This window comes from Zootermopsis nevadensis, unplaced genomic scaffold (assembly GCF_977971745.1).
Source record: "Zootermopsis nevadensis isolate Lab colony 2312 unplaced genomic scaffold, Znev_1.0 Znev_ptg000029l, whole genome shotgun sequence".
Lineage (NCBI taxonomy): Eukaryota > Metazoa > Arthropoda > Insecta > Blattodea > Termopsidae > Zootermopsis > Zootermopsis nevadensis.
The window spans coordinates 703,630-723,804 of NW_028259161.1; the positions used below are offsets into that span (position 1 = coordinate 703,630).

At 44.5% G+C, this 20,175-nt stretch overlaps 1 protein-coding gene across 8 annotated transcripts in view; it reads right to left on the minus strand.

Annotated features, from left to right (window-relative positions):
• Window positions 1-20,175, minus strand: part of LOC110837873 (membralin) — a 294,281-nt gene that overhangs the window by 258,116 nt on the left and 15,990 nt on the right. For all 8 annotated transcript variants that reach the window (XR_015537727.1, XM_087358271.1, XM_087358269.1 and 5 more), the window contains 2 exons: window positions 15,003-15,086; window positions 548-680 (listed from right to left, as the gene is read on the minus strand). Coding sequence is in view for 7 of the 8 variants with exons in the window: in XM_087358271.1 (XP_087214397.1) it covers window positions 548-680; window positions 15,003-15,086 (217 nt within the window). In the remaining variant the exon portion in view is untranslated. The remainder of the gene's footprint in view (window positions 1-547; window positions 681-15,002; window positions 15,087-20,175) is intronic.

The following is a 20,175-nucleotide window of genomic DNA, read 5'->3' on the forward strand; positions in this document are numbered from 1 at the left end:
TCACGGTTGCGGATGATCGCCAAGCGTGAACTGATGGGACGCGAATTATGAAAGCCTGGGAGGAGAATTCCTGTCCGTCCGCATGTTTCACGTCCAAAACAACTCGAAACATCTGTATGGAGTGAGATCGGATGAGACTAATTCTGGTTCACATTTGTCCGAAACATAACGCAGTTTACTAATTAAGCCAGCCCGGTCTTTCCTCGGAAACTAACAGCAGCCCGCCCGGTACAAATACCACAGAACCCGAAGGTTCATTATCGTGTTCACAAAAGCAATAACCTGTTACCTATCCCGAGCCAACTGATTCCAGTCAAAATCCTCAAAAGCTGCTTCCTCGAGATTCTCGTCAAGTGAACTGATACAACTCTGAAATAGGAAGGGAAATTGTCGTTCCACGCGGCGCTGAAGGTCTCTCGACTTATATTTCATTATAACCGACTACAAAATCGATTATACATTCTTCGTCCACACGGTCCGCCCGCCACACAGCTCAGCGTACCAAATGCACGGTTTACACCGAGAGGCGCTTAACAGTGGTACTCACCTCAGCCAGTGCCTTTTGGTAATAGCAGTGTGGCAGCAGACAGCGTCGTACTGGTCAGCTATCCACACGATCAGTATTATGTAGAAGGCGGTGGTCGTGTCGTTGAAAAACTCAGACATGATAGCTTCCATCCCTAGAAAAACAAAAACACGCATAACATAATTAAACCGGCTTTTGCATCAACGGTAAACTAAAATGATCACGTCTTTACGCATCAATAGCAGAAAACAACTTGTCCTTGATTCATTTTTGCACGCGACGAAAGACAGCAGGATGCAGGATTTATCTACGAGCAAGTACGGAGACTTCAAAAATGAAGCTGTCTGCAATCCCCTAGAATTCCTCCGGGCAAGGTTCTGGATAGCTTTCTAAATGCCGGAATCTTAACAAATGAATCACAAGTGAAGAAAAGTGGACAGCGCCCCCTACAACCGGAGGGGAAAGAGAGCGGTGCTTTCCAGCTGTTTAAAACTAACCTTTTCTACGCTTAACGATGCGTTATGGCGGCTGGTTTGAATTCAAAATGTCGGAAAAACGTCGAAAGTGCCTTAAGCTCTGTTTCTCCGGCCGAGATGCAGATTGAACCCATCCTTAATTAGATCATTTTGGTAATACCAAGCGAAATAAAACGTTTAATTCTCACGGTGAACTTTCCTTACCTGTCATATTCTCATAAGTGTGTGTGCACTTGAAAATAAAACGAGGCAACTGCTGACTTAGAATTCCGAACCCAGGCTTTTGCTTGCTGGGAGCAAAACGTCAGTTTTGCCGCCAACTAAAAAGTTAATTTTATTTTACGAAGAAAATTTACATACATTAAAGGGCACATTAAATGGAAAAAAAAATGTACAGGATGTTTAAAAATTGGTTACTTTGGCAGTAATTTTAACTTACGAACAACGAGAGTTCCATCATTTCCAGAAATCCAGAAACAATGCTGACTTTCCTTCAATAAATCGACAGAAAAAGGCCGACATTACAAACGGTTTGGGAACCTTCAAAAGCATTTGCGAAACACAAACTGGTAATCAGTGCCATTAACTTATTACGGTGCAAGATCTTTCTGTTAGCAGCTTGTCTGTCTTATATTCACAGAAGTATCTGGTACCTGCAAATCTGAGAATGTGACTATAAGAATGCCTTGCCAGTGACGCAACTACTTCCGCGGGAGCGTCATGCAGGTAGTCTAAACACTTGGACCGAGGACACTATCCAACGGACCCTGAAGAACGTGTTAAAAATTCTTACGATGCAACGTCGATGCACGTCTCCACATCTCTCTCACGAAGAACCTTTTAAAGAACGGGTGTTATTCACGAAACCTTACATGGTCACGACGGTGGGAACCTCGTATTTTAAAACGAGACACCATTTCCACCAACGTCATAGTAACCGATTAACTACTGCGTGCAGGAGGGGCATCAAATGTTGAACGGAGGAGGTTAACATGACTTCAATTTGTGCACAACAACTGAATAGAACGTTCAGGCGGGGAGGACGAAGGGGGAAAAAAACCTTGAACAGAAGAGAACATCCGAAAAGATGTTTTCCAGGTCGTGTTTGGTCAAACCACTTAACCCTGTGTAGTGCCCGACGAAACAGATAGAACGTAGTAAAATCAAATGTCCTTTCCCACGTTTAACACAGTAAAACGTAATGTATAAGAACATCTGAAAGAAAGAAGGAAGCAAGAAAAGGGCGAAAAGGCAAATGAAGGAAGGATAGACGCCAAGAAAGACGGGTGGCGCCACGAGGCCCTTGTCTTGCTCCGAACACGCAGATCCCCGGAGTGCTTCTCGCACTCTGCTAACAAGTTGAATGCGCCTCCCACGCGAAAGGGCCGCCAGTCCCGAGAACTATTAGAAAAGACGGTCGAGGATATTGTTGTGGGATGACGATGATCCAGTCGTGAGGATAACTTTATCAGTCGGACAGCAAATGGGGCGGGCAGAACTCTAACGACGCATTACCCTCACTCTGTTTCCCCTTCTAATGACACAAACTTGCAAATGCGAACGGGAAGACTGCCATTACGGCACACTCACTCGCAAATTCTAAGCCATCTTCAGGGCCCTGGAGTCATGAAGTTATATACACCATCGGTTTTTACTGGGAATAAAAACCTGAAGTGTGTCCAGAAAGATTTCTTGTGTTTTCTTCCGGAGATGTTGAAGGCGTGTTACAGGTTGGGACTGGTCGGTTACGAGCCTCTAACACTAATTTCATAAGGGAACTGCGTTTTCGTTCATTTACCGAAAGTTTGCGAGCCGCATTCATGACACAGCGCTGAATACACGTGCAATTTTAACCATGAATTGGGAAAGATGTAAAATGAAGAGGTCGTGGCCTGTGTTAAGGTACAGATCCAATACTCTGCCCAGAGGGGCTCGGCATGACCGCGGATGTCAGAACAGCCCGTTCCATCCCGAGATAAAAACTCGGTACCTTCCTCATGCCAGGCACGAGTCCAAACCACTACACCGAAACGTCGTCAGCTCGAACCTCTGCAAGTCTTTTCTTCAAACACTCGACTCGGTAATTCTAGAAGCTACGGAAATGGACGAGGTGACAGGCAAATTAGGCTTCATGAACGTCGCAGAATTTAGTCTACTTAACGACAACGTAAAACATACAGAGGTTGTCTGACAAGATGGAGATTAACGCTACTCTAGTCAAAACGTAGGATAACTGTGAACTGGTAACTGAAAGTAAGCGGAGGATAACTGTAAATTGCTGACTGGTGTCAGGCCTTTTTAAAGCACCTTTCACTCACTCATTTAAGAAACGAAAATATGATGTCGATCTCCGGGCCAAAATTCGAAACCAGGACCCGAGAAAAGGAGGACTACTAGGTACCGAACACCGACGTTCGGCGTGAGGAAGCATTTTGGCAATTAACTGAAAGAGATTGGGATGGGGAGGAGGGGGGGGGGGGGGAAGGCTTAATAAAAATCTCGTCTGCTCCTTGCTGCCTTTGCAAGGCTCTCAAATTAATTGAAGTGAGACGGTCATGAGAGCTGATTTGGTCCTGGCCACCGCCAAGACAGCGATCAGAGTATTACGGAGGGCAGGAAATGTCCAGCGAACGGGGCTATTAATATTTGCGAGTAAAACAAATCGGCTTATATTTCACCGCGCTCCAAAGGATTATGTAATTAATTAAATCGACGTCTCTCCCTCCCCTAGTCACCTGCAAACGAAAACTGGTGCCTTGTCCATCAAGTTAGAATTGATCGGCTCTGATTTCTAACTTGCAGCTTATTAGAACCTCTGAACACATACAGCATACAATCTGTCTGCGAAGTTACATGATTAAGTGACGAACGCACCTTCGCTCACAATTGCAATGCAGCTGAATCCAATGGCGGATGAAATGTGACTACCTATCAATGGGTCATCTCCCTAACCGTATGCATCGTCTAAATAATATTTAATAATTCAGTCCGCACCGCAGAGAAAACCAAGCGTCTCCGTCACAAAATTATCTGGTTCATTATGCTTTATAAAATAATAGCTGTTTACACTGAGAGAATCCCACGAAATTAATAAATGCAAAATGCAGAGTTGTTTACTGTCAAAGCAGGTGGTACATATACTTACCACTGGGCTTTAAAGGCCATTCACAGTGTCTTCCATCATCAGCAGGCAACTATTCATGTGAACAAGAAATTCCCCGTTCTTACGGACCCTCATAATCATCATCAGACTAGGCACTACCCTGAGCTACAGCAACCTGTCGGTAAAAGACACAACAAATCTCCAGCATCTCCGTTCTCCTAAAAGCCGATCAAATCAAGGAAACATGTAGCACGCAAGGAAAAGACGTGAAAAGCGCGAGAGTGTTTGGTCGGAAAAACTTGGTGGGGAAAAGACCACCTGGAAAAACATGCGCAGTTAGGACGATAACATTAAAATGAGTCTCACAGAAACAGAGTAGAGTGGGCGTGAACCAGACCAACAGCGACGTATTCTGAACACGCCAACGAATTTAACGACTCCATAACAAATGATTTTCTTTTTACATCTCCGCGACTTATTATATCCTCAAGGACTCTGCTCCATGCAATTGGTCTGGTATGGAAACCCAAATAACACGATCATTACGAAACCTGTCTTCTGGCACTATCTAGCCGGTTCAATCCGAAGGTAAAAGGCACAACGAAATAGTGATTAACGCCCTTCCGTCGCCATTTGATAGCGATTCAGCTGATTAACAAACTGAGCACGAAGTTTAAGGTCGCTTCCACAAAAGCCTGCCTCTGGATCCTAGTGCGGCCACCTGATAAAGGGACAATTACGATATTTTCTTCCATAGTCACACCTCTTAGCGAGTGTAAGAGACGCACCAGAGAAAGGCTTTCTTCTAAAGGACGAGACAGTTAACCAGCCGTAAAACAGCCCTCATTGCAAATGGGAATAATTTCTTAGGGTGCTAGCTTACTGTCCAGGAACACGATCTACAGCCTTTTGTAACGACTCTGACGTCGACTGCCACGCCCTTCAATTCATGCTACCCTTACAGCCGTGACCTAATCTTGGGATCACAATTCGAGCAAGGGGAGCACGACGGCACGGCGCGCGTCTGGAAAGAATGTCCACCTACAAATTACGTAGGCTCCCACCTAAGCCCAGATCCCCGAAACAGTTTCTTTCCTCAGAATTCTCCGACTGAGACGTCTGCGAAATACGTTCCTCCGCGTGCGCTCCGTCCTCCTTGACAGTCAGATGAAGCATCCGAATTACAAACTTCACGTAGCGACGGAGGACACAAGTGCTGGAGTCTCGCGCAAAAACCTTCGGAGGACTCCGACGACGCGCGATGGAATTAAGACACTTTCAAATACAGAAGAGTGTGTACGCTACGCAGCCACTACAGATAGAACAAGTCGCTTGTTATGACGGACGGACAGACAGACGTAGTTATTAAATAAACATTCCTCTTCCAAAGAAAAATGAGCCAAACGCTATCGAATTTCGAATATTTAGCACATCGTTATAAACGAACGCAGCAACCAGATTTTTGGGCACTCACGGTGTTTGTTTTTTTAATCGGGTCTACAAGCTCCAATGTAAACTCGACAGAGTTTCAACATGTTTGCTGTGCTAATGGAGACCGCGCTGAACAGGTATCTTCATTGGCGTCGCTCTTTTATTGCGGAGGGTCAAAGTACCTACGCATTAGCAGCAATCCGGTAGTGGTCATTAATCAGAATCAAACGTCAGTGCAGTGCGTAATCTGGAAAATGAAAAATTGCTTCGCTGAGAGCATCGTTTCGCCTTTCGTTGATATGCTTTCATTGCATTCTCTCAAATGATGACGCAATCAATGGTGATTAGATCTGCGTAATTTAGGAGCATTCTGAAGTCGTGGGAACCGTTTAATCACGCTCAGCAAGTACGTAACACACTCCGGTTTGTTCCGTTCCGTCGAATAATCTCGTTTATATCAGTAAGAGATTTAAACACTGGCTTCGATCTTCTTCGTTGTACGTCAAAGTAAAAAGTGAGGCTCGCTAAAACAAAACGGATTGAATCAATTCGTATGAAAAGGAATGATTAGCTAAGCACAAGAAGGGGTAACACGATTAGTACCACATTATCCAACGCACACATGCAGAGAGTGAAACGCCCAACAGTGGTTAGTACCTCGGGCAATGTACAAGGCAGTGTTTAGTTAATTCTGCGTTCGGAGGGTCTGTCTTTGCACGAGCCGTAAAGTATTTCTGAGGTCGGCGATTTACAAACAGGCCTGTCCTTATCACCGAGCGTACTCCGTCCTGCTCTTAGCCCACCTTCATTAAGTCAAACACTCTCCTTAGCAATCTCTTCTCAAACTGCTTCAATTTTGACATTGTTTCCACAGGACGAAGACCAAATTTCACGCCAGAATAAAAACAGGTAGAGCTGTAGGTAAGCAGCAGAAGAGGGGGAGGGGGGGTAACGCATCCTGGACTGCGCGCTTCATGCGTGTTAGATCCGTACCCTGATTAAGCGCACAAATGACGACGCTGTTTATAAAAGACGAACGGGCGATTCGTAGAGACCACTGATACTAGCAGCACGCAGCAGAGACTGGAGATGCTAAGATTACGCGCTGAGTCGCTTAGTTAGCTGCCAGTTCGCGGAATCCCCTTTCTCACGAGGGGTTACAATACGGGCCTACAGAGTTGGCGCATTTAGGAAAGTTACATCCTTGAGTACACGATTCTGTTCTGCGAGCGCATAATCACTTCAATTAGTGATTTAGGCTCAATTCTAATTACAACCGATTACATGAAAACGGCTCGGTGTAACAGTCTATAGTTTCCAGTTCAAACCGTAATTCCTCTTGTCTGCGGAGTCTGTTTCCCAAGCGTCTTTCTAATGACGAGAGAGTATAATAATGAAACTGAACTACCGCATGCAAAACGGAACTACAGTTCATGGTAATGAAGTAGCAGGAGCAGCTGCTGAAATTGGTGCGTGGGTTTGTCAGGACAGTTCAATTTCCACCTTCGTCTTCAATACGACAAATAGAAATTACGTTGCCCACACCAAAGTTAGGAGCGCTGGTTCAGACTACACGAGTAATTTCCAAAAGTAAAAGCCATTTTGCTATCAGTACTTAATGTAATTAGTATCTAATATAACCTCCGGAAGGTACAATAGAAATGTTACATTCGAAATTTATGTTTGCAGCACTGGATCAGACGGCAACTCTACGTTGGCTCCGAAAAAAAAAAGGTCATTTATTACTTCGAGATCGCTTCGACATTAGTCTTTAATTATTTAACCTGTTGAAGGAACGATTTAACATTATCAGAGTCATAATACCTTTATTCTGTTTTCGGAAAGAAAACTCAACTTTATTTGAACCCATTCACGTTCTAATGATTTTGTGCCAAACGATATTCAGGAGGAACAGTGAACACTCTACGATGTGAGCTTACACAGGTTTTTATTCGGATATTTCAGCCTCGTTTCCTACAGAGAAACAAAACTTCATACAATGCATGCCATCTGTAACTACAGCATATAACATACTTATTGGTTGTTCAGCAGAACAGAAGTCGATAGAATTCAGGTTCGACTTTCGCCCCTTTTCATCGATCACCAGAGACAGTTAGTTTTACCTGTAACAACTTTAAAAACAAATTTTCAACTGGAAGAATCTAATTATTCGTGTTTTTTCCGTCTAATCACAATTGTATATAAATAAAATATATACAATTGTGATTAGACGGGAAAAAACACGAATAATTAAATTTTAATTCACAACATGACGCAATTATATCAACTTATGGAAGAATCTAAATAAATTTGGCCACGACCACTTCCTTGCTACTCCTTTCTTACTGATCGCCCCTACGATTCGACGCCCTTTAATATTGCCCACTGGCAAAGTTGTTAATTAAACAATAACAATTAAACACGCACGCAATTACAGGCATTAAACAAGCAGCATCTCAGTGCAGAATACAGAGAGAGCAAAGATCAGGCATGTTCTTCTTCGGATAAACTGCAATAGTTAGAAAATGAGGAAACTGTTTACGCTGGTAAGAGAATTCAGAGCAGAAGCTTAGATTACGTAAGGACTGCACAGCAACGGAGAGTGGGTACGGATTTGGAGGCATGCAGTCGTGAAATACGTCCATACATTTGCGTGGAGAGACAGAGAAACTACGAAAAACAAAAGCCAGGATAGCCCGTAACCCGACGAGATTCGGGCCGCGGCTACACCGATCTGCTCGATGATTGCACAGAGAAACGTGAAAAATCCCCAGGAGAAAACCTCCCAGCCTAAAGACCGATGTGTCTCGAACCGGAGTTTGCTTGGTGCGATGCATGTTTCAAACTAATGGGACACCTCGAAACACACCTTGCGTGATGCACCGCTATTGTTCTTCGGAAACATTAAGGGTGTCTATATATCTTTAGGGCTGGCTTTAAAATGTCGAAACCGATTTCTGCACGTGTGGGTGGCTCAGCAAAACGTAACACACGGTGTACGTAAGGGTTCCGGGTCTCAGTCGAAGCAGGAGACGCTAATCCTCAAACAGCGACGTCACTTACGATACATCTCCACCACGAATGGAATGCAAATCCACTTTGAGAATTTAAAACTAAAAGGGACAGAAATGGTCCTGGCTCTTTATAATATATTATTCCAACGCATGCGCGGAGTGAATGAGGAAAGTAACGAACGTCCTGATCAAGAGAGGCGGTCTGCGGAACGGGATATCAACCCGGGACCTCCCGAACATGAAAGTGTTAATCACTCGACACCCAGACTGTTCCTAAAAGCCTATTAACAGTAAATCGGTTGATAACAAGATTCCCCTCACGACGGTCAGTCATGTGCTCGCCACTGGATGCAATTCAATTCAATTCAATCCACATTCCCACAAAGCATTCTCGTTCTTCAACTGATCAAGAAATCCATCCCCTCCTGTTACGGCCTTTACACAGGTCGGCCACTGGGTCCCGCTCTGAGTAAGCTGAATACAATTCACATCGTGGCTGTTCCTCAAGCCCTTAGGCTGGCGTTAATACTGACCTCTCAGAACGGATCAGGTTTGCGTGGTCTTCAATTCGTCGTGAATAAATCCCGAATCTAGGTCCGGCCAACGGCTACGCTAACCCCTGCTTCGTGGTTTTCCTCAACCTCTCCAAGCGAATGAAAGAAACTTGCCTAGAAAAAAGCCACGGTTGCATCTCTTCTAATTAATATGAACGCCACATTCGACATCTTCCCGTACAGTCCTAACCTATGCAGTTTAAACAGCATCGTTAAATAAAATAACCAATCACGCTCCACCTAGATGTTTCAAGTGCCTCTTCCCGTGAGATTTTCCAACCAAAATGTTATAAGAATAACAGAAAATTGCCCGCCAAAAATTACGGGAACATCTGAAGTGATAAACAGACATTTAATGAAAAGTTTTCTCAACTTGAAGACGAACCCTTGATTCGGTAATAGGTCTTCAGGGAAAACGACACAAGCCATCAGATGTAAGACGCGCCCCGAATTCAGAAATTTTAAAATATGAAAAAAAAATGCTTCTCAAGATCTATGAAATACTCTAGTCTTACAATAATATCCGCACAAGATCCAAAATCCCTTGACAGCATTACCGTGCCAACGGTTATAACAATACACACATTCATTGATATTATCCTAGCAACTTTCCGGAGTTGCCAGGCTAACCAATTTGCCTCTCTCTAATTTTGCTGTCTATAATGTCTGAAATTATCCACCAGGTGCTGAGGGCTTCTTACTCTCCGCATACTCGACACACAGACTCACAGTCCGACCGACAGACATCGCCTGAAATTCTTGCAGTTTATCATTTGGCGTCTGCCTCGTAAGTACTTAAAACACTGCTGTCCAAACAGAATGAACACACACACCTGTTCCACAGCACACAAAGTAAATCCACTGCCAACACACAAGCTGAAGCCAGTCCAACGGAGTTTCCTTAAATCCTATCAACTACGCCGTAATCTTACCAAGCCCTTTTCTCACGCCGATGGAATGCGGGTAAGAACAGAATTTTCTGGACGAATATTTATTCAGCGCTAAGCACTGGAGTCAGAGCGAAGTCCTGGTAAGAACTTCGGGTTCAAGTGGAGGCCCTGGAAATTCTATCGTCCAAAATCCCTCACACTGATCCGATCCTCTCGTTATAACAGTACAACAGCAGAGAAGAAATCGTAAAGAAATCGCACTCATCTGCGGTTCACATTCCACTCCTGCCCACTGCACGTCCTCACAAATTCGTCAGATTCATTCTAACACGGAGTGGTACTTCCAGCAACAAGGCCACTGCTCAAGCACCAGCGTTGTTAAAACATTTTGGGCGCACTCCGTGGTCCTTGTGAAACTGCATTCCGTCGCATAAGTAAGGGGTTCAAAGTGGCAGTGCCCCGACGCCCATGCACAACTGAGAGCGACGCTCCAAGTTGCCTGAAGACCGGGTTATCTCGAAAGACCTCGGACCGAACAATTCTTCTTCGTGAGGGTCTGCCTACTGAAGGGAAAGGTCGACACGAACAAGCCTCGCACCAAGAATGGTGGTTGTCTTCTGGCGAAAACTCCTAGTCCAACACAAGGACTGAGGCTTGTATTACATTTTATTGCTAAAACTCCGGGCCGATTCACCTATCTCATACTCGGGGTCTTGCAATCTCGTTTGGGCTACATTTTCAGAACATTTCACTTCTCTTGATTTGACTATACTGAGATTTGTCCTTCCTTCCTTCCTTCCTTCCCAATTTTGAAATGTGGGAAGGGTACATAAGTATCATGCCACGAAAGAATAGCAAAGACGTGTACGTAGTGATCCAAGAATCCGCAATCTCATTACGAGACGAAGGTGAACTTCACATTCAGACCACTCATACTTCACACACACACACACCCACCCCCACGAGAGAAAGAATAGGCACGAGTCGGTCTGCGTTGGCTCCAGAAAAGTTTTCGTCGTCATGCACTTCTCTGGCAGCCATTATAATTTTGGGAAACTCGAGCGTGGCTAGAAGACATCCCAACAGGAAGTGAGCCAATTAAGGGGCTATCAGAGATGTGCACTCGCTCACACAAGAAAGCGCGAACATAACAAAAAATCCAATACGTCCATACGCAGCTATAACGGGGCGTGTTTGTGTTTGCCTCAAGTTCATTCCAATTACGGTTAGGCAGAGTTTCAATCCACCAGGTAGGAGACGGTTTAGTTTTCAGAAGATACCGTCAGAGTGAAACATACGAAACTACAATTTCAAAATGATGTGCCGCAACGTCCGATTAAATCGGGTTAACAAATTAAAGGACCTTTGAGAAAATTGAATCGCATTGCATTCTCGTACGTAACTTGCACTCTGAAACTCACGCCACGCAAAATGCAGGAAATGCATTTCAGTGTAAACGTTTGTAAAGTATATAATTAGATTCTAATCACGTAACTTCTGATGTAGGTGAATCAGTCACTTTGAGCAGCATTCAGGGGGACATCCGAGGTAATCAGTTAACATGGTGGGAAAGATACACTGACGATCCTAAACGACAAAGGCTTCAACGATGCGAAATTTGATAGCAGGTACACTTTATGGTTCTGAATATGGTTAACTGTCAACTCCTTTATTGTGAAATATTGAAAGATGTTCATATCTTTAAGAAATACTTTGACATCAAAATAATCAGTATTTTATTAATGGCAAATTATTATTATTATTTAGTGTGAACAGGATCCTTCCATCCTTTTCTCGGACTGGGACCTGTTCATATACGTTCTTGGCAGATGATCCAGAAGTGGTTTGCCATTGCCTTCTTCTGTGTGTGAATGGAGTAATTGTTGGGATGCCACGGAGGAAAACTCTGTGTTGCCTAGACCACGGCCTTGCCCAACACAAGTTATAAATTCGGGCACCGCCGGGAATCGAACCCGAGACCCCAGGATTACAAGGCCAGCGTTCTAACCGCAAATACTTAAATATTAATACCATGGATTCTTATTTCTTATTGTTTCCCAGGCAACAGACGTTGCTGCCCGTCATATCGATTTTCTAAGGATCTGTTCTGAAAATGTGAATTTATGGGGTTCCACATGTGGATAAAACTTGGGTTCATGCAACAAGTAGCATCTCGCATGATGGAAGACAAAATCAGTTTCGGCATGATGGATCAATTCTCCCTGTCCGTTTCTGTTTCATGATGTTTGCTTTCAATGCATTAACTGACACATAATCTGAGAGTTACGTGTACTGTGTGCTCTACAGTCTCAATTCCTTGTTTGCAGTAGAAGAAACGCCACCTCTGAGGAAGCACTGGGTGTTCGTTATACAGGGAATCAAGAGCACAACACACGCTCGTATTTAGTGCGCAGCGCGTCCATTTTATAAATTTATTTTTAAAACAAACAAAAATGACGAAAGGTGTGCGCCATCCCTACTGACACACTATTGCCGGCAGACAGGGCCCTACCCGGGCCTGCGTACTGGTCCTAGTAAGTTCCTGAAGTGGTCCATGAGTCCAACCGCTGATCGAGAAATGAACAACTTCCCTGCATTGTCTCTCCGCAATCGATAACGAAACCAGAATCACGGACGGGAAATGACGGGGTGGCTCGGAGGGGGGGGGGTGTTTTGAGCTCCGAGGTGAGCGACATGATTGGAAATGTTTCCAAAAACCCTGCCCTGCCCTGCCCAGCCTCCAAAGGCGCAGGATCAGCAGCGGCGAGCAATGAACATAACAGAGAGTAAGTAAACTTTATTAGCTTCATAGTGCCCAAATAAATCTAATTTCACAGCGGCTTATTGAAGATTCTCTCTGTTCCACTACACACAAAGATCCTAGGAAAAATCCAAGCAGCGCTGCCTATCCGCCCTTCGAAACCATATTAAACCGTAATGAATTTATGGTGACAAGCAGATTTCGAAAAAAATTGACCGGTGAGAATGGTTTTAATAAATATGACATAATTTCAAAGCAACGCGCTCCACTTCGTGGTCTTGTGGTACGGTGTTGCACCTTCACTGTTCTTTCTGGGATCTAACATAGCTCCAAAGGAAACGAACCGAACTTTCGTAATTTTCATCCGTAACATCAACTGTTTTCGTGCGTCACAAGGTTTTCAGACGCTCGACAGTATGAAAATTAAGTGCCTAGGCGGTGACTTGAGAAGTCTGAAGTTCATTCATCTGGCCAAGAAATGTTCCGTCTAGTAAGGAACTCACATATTCGCCGTGTTCACGATGGCTTTAACTGCTGAGAGGCGACAGGACTGTAAAGGGTATGGAAGGAAACGGCGTCGGTCTGCTTAAAGACGGCATCCCGGACTTCTGTTGGAAGTGCTGAGAAGAACCATGAAATCATCAGTCAAAATGCCTGAAGAAAAATCCAACTTGAACCGGATATTCTCGTAACACATTCCAGACACGTAACTACTTTGCCGTGTATGCAGTGACCTGATTCATTCAGCCTCCACTCAGCTGGTACAGCTATGGCTCAAATACGACTTCATGAATGAATGAATCTCAACTCTCCCTCGCAATACGCGGTCCTCTTCGCAGACCGAAGACTCGTGCATCAAAAAATCCTTTCCCCCCGCAACGTCATAACGAATTATAAAATCCAATGCGACTAGTCACATTTATCCACGCATCCCAGATGACAGCGGGCGGGCATTTTGAACTCAGGTACTTGACCTGAAGTGGCGGGGGGGGGGGGGGGGGGGACACTAATCCAGTATTCCGTTTCGTGCGAAATAGACAGGGTCAAAGGTGACACGTGCTTTCGTCCTATACGTGGGTCCGTAAAATCAATGACAATATCGACAAACAACCAAAAAATTTCGTATCGTGTGTTGACATTCTCTGTTATTGCTGTCTGTCACACACAAAGCAGCTTTCCAGGTAACAGACTGAAACATGTCGATGAAAAATGTAGTCGACGCCATCATAAATCTGAGAGCAGAGATTCTTGGTATCCTGTCTACATAAACAAAAGGGGTAATCCAGCGCATGCTAGTACTTTGACTGTATGTCTGCACATTCAGCGTCAATATGAAGGTGGTATGTTCCTCCCACACGCTGGCATACAGCCGAAACATACACACCGAAGAAACCATAAGACCACCATCACCGTCAAAATCTCAAATTCAACGTACATTTGAAAGGCATTCTTTGCTGTTTTTCACATTTGCTGCTGATTCAAATCTGTCGCGAAACGTTGGCCTCAATACATTTTCCCTGTATTTAAATGCATTACAGCTCATAGAATAATTATTCAAGTAAACGTCAACTACATTAATGACGTCTGCGTCTTACGTCACTTTTCAAACGAAAAAAGAAAAACTTGGGAAGTTGGATTTGGGTTTGACGTAACGTAGAGGCTACACTGTATGAAAATAAAGTTGGCATTCTTTTCGATACAGACTCACGATACCAAATTTCACTCAAATTCGCTTGGAAATGAAACACTTAAAATAATGGGCTCGACTACACGGGTAACTGGTATTAAATCCGTATCAACAAACCTTGAAGCGAACGCATGGCCGAGTCACCTCGTGGTGAGTATTGGAACTAGCACAAGGCAAGGTCGACGGAAAACAGCTGCTAATTACTATATTATTTCCTTTTATTTTTTACCAATCACGTAAATCGAAATGAATTTTTCAATTTAACATCACTTCAAAGTAACGTCGCGGGATTTACAAAACCAATAACTGAGCATTCATCGCTTGTTATCGACGTACGAACTGCCACGCAATTTTCCTTCTTAAGATGCGTATTTGTCTTTGAAACAACTTGCAGTTCGGGAAACATTGACGGGCAAATGTATGGCAGGAGCAAAGAGAGTTGCCAGCTTTCGAGCTCCGGTCGCTACACCCGCGGGAAAAAACGGGAGTAGGCCGCAACCACGCCAATAGCAAGTCACTTTGCCGTCTGCTTCAAATTGCACCGGAGAACAAGAACTTACCGACAAGGGCCAGGATCACTGTCAGTAGCGGAGCTGCCGGGAACGTAATCGTTATGTTGAACTCCAGCATCTGAAGTAGATCAACTGGAACAAACAGAATGCCACGTAATTATTCGCCACCTGACCTTCTACGATCTGCGTCAATCTATCTCGGATCAGAATCACTGAATAAAAACAAGAACAGACTTCAGGGCAGTCATTTCTCCGGTCCAGAAGAGCAGCCACGGCACCTGCGATACAAGAGATTCAACTACTGCACACGGAAACGTTCGGTGCCACGCAAGTATAAGCTATAATGCAGTTCTGAAAGTCTGATGTAATGATCTGGTATCATGACGTGAGGATAAAAGCCTGGACCCTGTCCTAGCTTCGAGAGGAGATTATGCCTCCGTCTTCAGGTATGAATACATCGGTAGAACGTATTGACCCTGGATCTATAAGGGCACGAGCGGTCAGCTTTGCGCTCCGGCTGGTATACCCGGAGCCCTGCATACCAGCTGAGGCTGAGCGCACATAATACCTCATGCTGTGGACAAAGAGACGACGCGGCGCTGTCATGATAGAAACTGAACACATTTCCCGCAACTCTGGACGCTAATCAGCGAACTCTGCGAAGTGCAAGAACCAATAACGCGAGCTGAGTGCGGGTCCTGAGCCCACTTTAACAACCGAGAAACGGTCTTTCCCGGCATTTCCAACAAATTCGACGCAAGCCAAGACAAATGTCACCAGCCTACGGTGATTTTACGAATTACTGACTTAAAGGGCGTCAAATTTTCCATAATGACGCAAGCACACGAGAAACAAAATGACGATAAACCTGCGTTCCCCCCCCCCCAACCCTTCCCAGTCAGAGACAAAAGTCTGAGGGGGTATCAAGAGGTAGTGACGTCAGCGAACTCAATTAACACACTTGTTTTCCTTTGGTCCACCATCCTCTTCTGAGGGTTCGCATGGAACATTCGGCTTTGCAGCTTCTTAATTGTACAGAAGATAGGAATGACAAATTTTTGCCTACGTTCCTGTCTTTAGAAACGAAAATAGACCGTATTATCTCGAGCGTAACTTTCATCTGAATATCTTTCCTAACTATCTAAACTTTGACACATTCTGAAAGGTTTCATTTGCGACACTTGTATTACTAGGTACTCCTCCATGCTGCTGAAGAAGTTTAATGCGCAGTTATACGCGATATGTAGGCCAACTTTCCCTTTTGTCCAACAAGTTTCCTCTCCGGTTTCCCTTCGGATCTTGTCGACTACAAGCCGGCGTCTCCTAAACTTCGAATATTTCAGATCGAGTGAAATGCCAATCATTCTTCTATTTGTTCCTGTGATTAACGATTCTAGCTACACAAACACGACGTTCGCATTTCGAATTCACAGCCCTGATGCTTTGACACCAAACATTATCCGAACTGCTCCACCCACGTCATGTGATTCAAAGTGAAAAAGTATAAAGAATTTAAAAACGCCTCGCATCTTTCCCCTCCAATCTGAAGCCGCCGCTGTTCGGCCTGTTCAGGACACCTTCCTTATCCCCAGCCCCCGCCAAGCAGGCAGCCAGCAACACACACACACAGCAGCGAAACGAAATCCCATCTCTCGCCTTCTGAAGGAGTCCGTCTCACACAGACAGACAGACAGACTCTTCATGAATATTTCATAAACACCAGGTCTAAGGGGGTCAACACTAGCACAACTCCGGGCTTTATGGGAGCGGAAACAGTCAGCCGAGATGAACTCGGACACAAGGCTTTTCCGTCTCCGCAAAGGGAGGAGAAAGGGGAAAATAAATCGTATAAGGAAGGCACGGTCATACATTTCCCGTCTTCCTTAGTGCAAGAGTACTGGACCGCTCTCCAATCCTCACACCAAAAACAAGGAACTCGATTTCCGTGATTCCAGAGGAGCAATGTGACTGCATGGCCCGACCCTTCGAAACGAACGAACAAACGGAATAACTAACCAAAACTAACAAAGCGATATCACACACGATCCTCCCACTCTCGTAACCAATCTCCGTAAGATACACTGAAACGTTAGATTCCCATCTCCTTTTTGGTTTTCCAAATGGATGTTTTCTACGGGATTTCACCACCAAAATTCAAAGTTCAATCCTTGTCGTCCCCATTCTAGTCCAGTTGGTTTCTGTGTTCTAAAGATATTCCGGGGGGGGGGGGGGGGGGGTGCACGTAAATCACGAATTTCCTCATTATATATTACCCAAAATCGCTCATTTGCGTCATCCTTTTAGTGGACGCCCTTCCTTAAAAACAAAGGAGACACAAAAACGTGGAACGTAACAGTTTCCCATCTAAGTTTAAAAGAACGGACTAAAGTATGCAGCTTCTAAAAAAGTTTCCAAAAAAAAACAAATTATTCAATCAAATGAACCTAACCTAACCTAACCTAACCCAACCTATCTGCATACACACGACTTTTTTCCTTCGAGGTTTACAAACTGCCGAGAACACGCAAACAAAGCGACAGGCGATGGCTTATCGGAACATTTCAGATGCGGAATGTTAAAGAAATTATATATTTTTCAACCTGTTTCGTAGTTTCCACTTAATCGGTAGATTAGTCGACGATACAAACCTCTTGATCCATTAAGATACTTGACGGCTGACAGGTCCAGTTTTTAAAGCACTCAGCAAAGTTCATCACAATGTCATTTAATATGGTGGGATTAAGCTGGCTGTGATGTACGAACACGGGTGCATATTAGCCTGCGCCATAACAAACGATAAGAGCCGAAAAACAAATGTATGAAAATACTGAAAGGAGACGCCGACTCTGCACGAATTATCGACACTAGAAAAATATTAGTGAAAAATATTAACGTTTCTGCGTAAAATCACGAAACACCGAAACCAAATAAATGATGTCGCAACCCTTCGAATAGGACTCGTGAATAACTGAAACTCAGACAAAACGTTCTGTAGACACCGAGCGATCTTCTATGGGTGGCAAACACAGCTGAAGCGCGAAGCTGACCACACACCGACACCCAGTTCCAAGATTTAACTCCGCTCCCGCCATCTTCCTCCACAAAGTGAAACAAGTCAGAAGTACAGTACATCGACATACCACCTGACGGCCCTCCTTTCCGCGCATCAAATCTCATCAACACATAAATCCTCCGCAATACATCGGAAGGACCGCAAATCCGATGCAGGGACATCGGTCCATTACGCGCCAGACACAATCGAGCAGTGCAGCAGGCTGACCACCACAGCGACCTATTTATTTCGGGAGACACCGGATACCCAGCCAGCATCTCGGGTTCAGGCTGCAGACATTCATCACACGACAACGTGGGCCGCGGGTTCAAGGAAATTGGAAACACTGCAGAACGCGGGGTTCACACGGCGCCTCGCGTCGCCTCGTTCACATCGCCCCACATTTCACTTGCAAATGCAGTAATCGCTGTTGCTAATACGAGCGGGCCAGTTACGAAGAATCAGATCAATGTCAATGTCAGATGTCTCAGATGAAGGTAAACGTGAGCCCACGGGAGCTTCTTCAAGTGAAGGCACAAATGAAGTGGGCGCTCTTGATACTTAAATACAACCGCGGATAAGCGAGAACGGGGACTGCGACAGCGCGGATAACGAAATAAAAAAAAGTCACCCGTACCTCCAAGAATATCGTTCCAACAATTAATCAATGAATAATATCAAATTTAATTCATACCATTTTGAGTGCACGTTGTATTCAGGTTGGAGATTCGCATGGGAAGTATTGGATAAGACTGCACCTGTAATCGGTTTAGGTAAATGCAGTTTTAATTTACGACAAAACTAGTATTCTGGGAATAACAATCACATAAACTCTAAAGAAAGCTCGACAGACGATAACTAAGTTCTATTCGAACACTGGCCTTCACGAGTAATTTATTTCCACACAAGCCGCTCCTTTCCTACGCGAGACGCCACACTGACTGTCAATGACGACACGGAATGTCTCGAAAGGTAAGCTTCAGAACAGCCGACAGGAGGTGGGACAGTCCTCCCGTCTCCTTCCGACCTGTCAGGTCGCTGCTAGATCAGATCAGATCTGGGTTCAAAAAAAAAAAAAACCGATCCAAGTTCACATCTCTGTGCGACCATATGCGGTTTGATGCATCAAGCGACGTGACATGCTGGCACTTAAAAGCATCAGAAACAAAAGACGTGCGACGTCACGTCTTTTCGGTTTTAAACCCTGAATTTGACCTTAATTTAAAAAAATAAGCTTTTGTTTCTTGGAGTGCATTAATTTACATGTGTCAGTCAAGATAGCAAAGTTTTGTAAATATGCATCCACGAGACAGCAACATTTTTATTAAATGCGTGTGACATGACGATATTTCCTAGAGCAATTTCAGTGTTGTTTATTACAAGAACCGCCCATGCGAAGAAAAGGTGCTTTAGCTAATGCAGGATAAATCCTTCGGTTCAAGTGAATAATCTGTTCTCAGTAAACATAAATGCAGTGGCTTTTCGTAACTGTCAACACACTAATGAAACAAACAAACAAACTGGATCAATAGTCAAAACTTTAACGCAACCTCGCACAATCCGGCAAACGGCATTCCAAAGCGGCTGCGCCACGCAGAGGTAAAACCTCGCGCACCTAAAGGTACAATTTGGCTGCACGCGACAGAGACAAGCGACCGAGGCAGGCGACAGAGACGGGAGACGGACACATCGCAGCTTGTCGCCACAAACTTTTGAGGTGACGACCGAGACATGCGGCGAAGTGTTTGTTTTCTTTGTTTTGTTGAGACATACGTGCACATATTCTGTGACAAATGAGTACAAAAATGCTTCTAAAAAGGTTACTCGAAGAAGAAGAAGAAGATGATGTGATGCTGTGTTATTTGTTGCGAAAGAAACAAAGAAAACCTACGAGTTCAATATTCGAAACCAGACGTGAAGAAGGATCTTTCTGTCGGTGGTCAGTGGTCGGTTTTCTGCTACTAATTCTACCAATTGCTCATCTTGGTCACCAGTAAATTTAATTTCTGCCATTATTTTACTCAACAACACACGTGCTGCCTGAGCCCGTCGCGAGACACTGCTGGTCCGAGAGCGGTCTCCTGTGCTTTGTCTCTGTCTCGCGCTCGTAATTGTACTTCATACGATTGTACAGAGAGCAGACAGGAAGCGACCAGTCTCGGTCTCGTA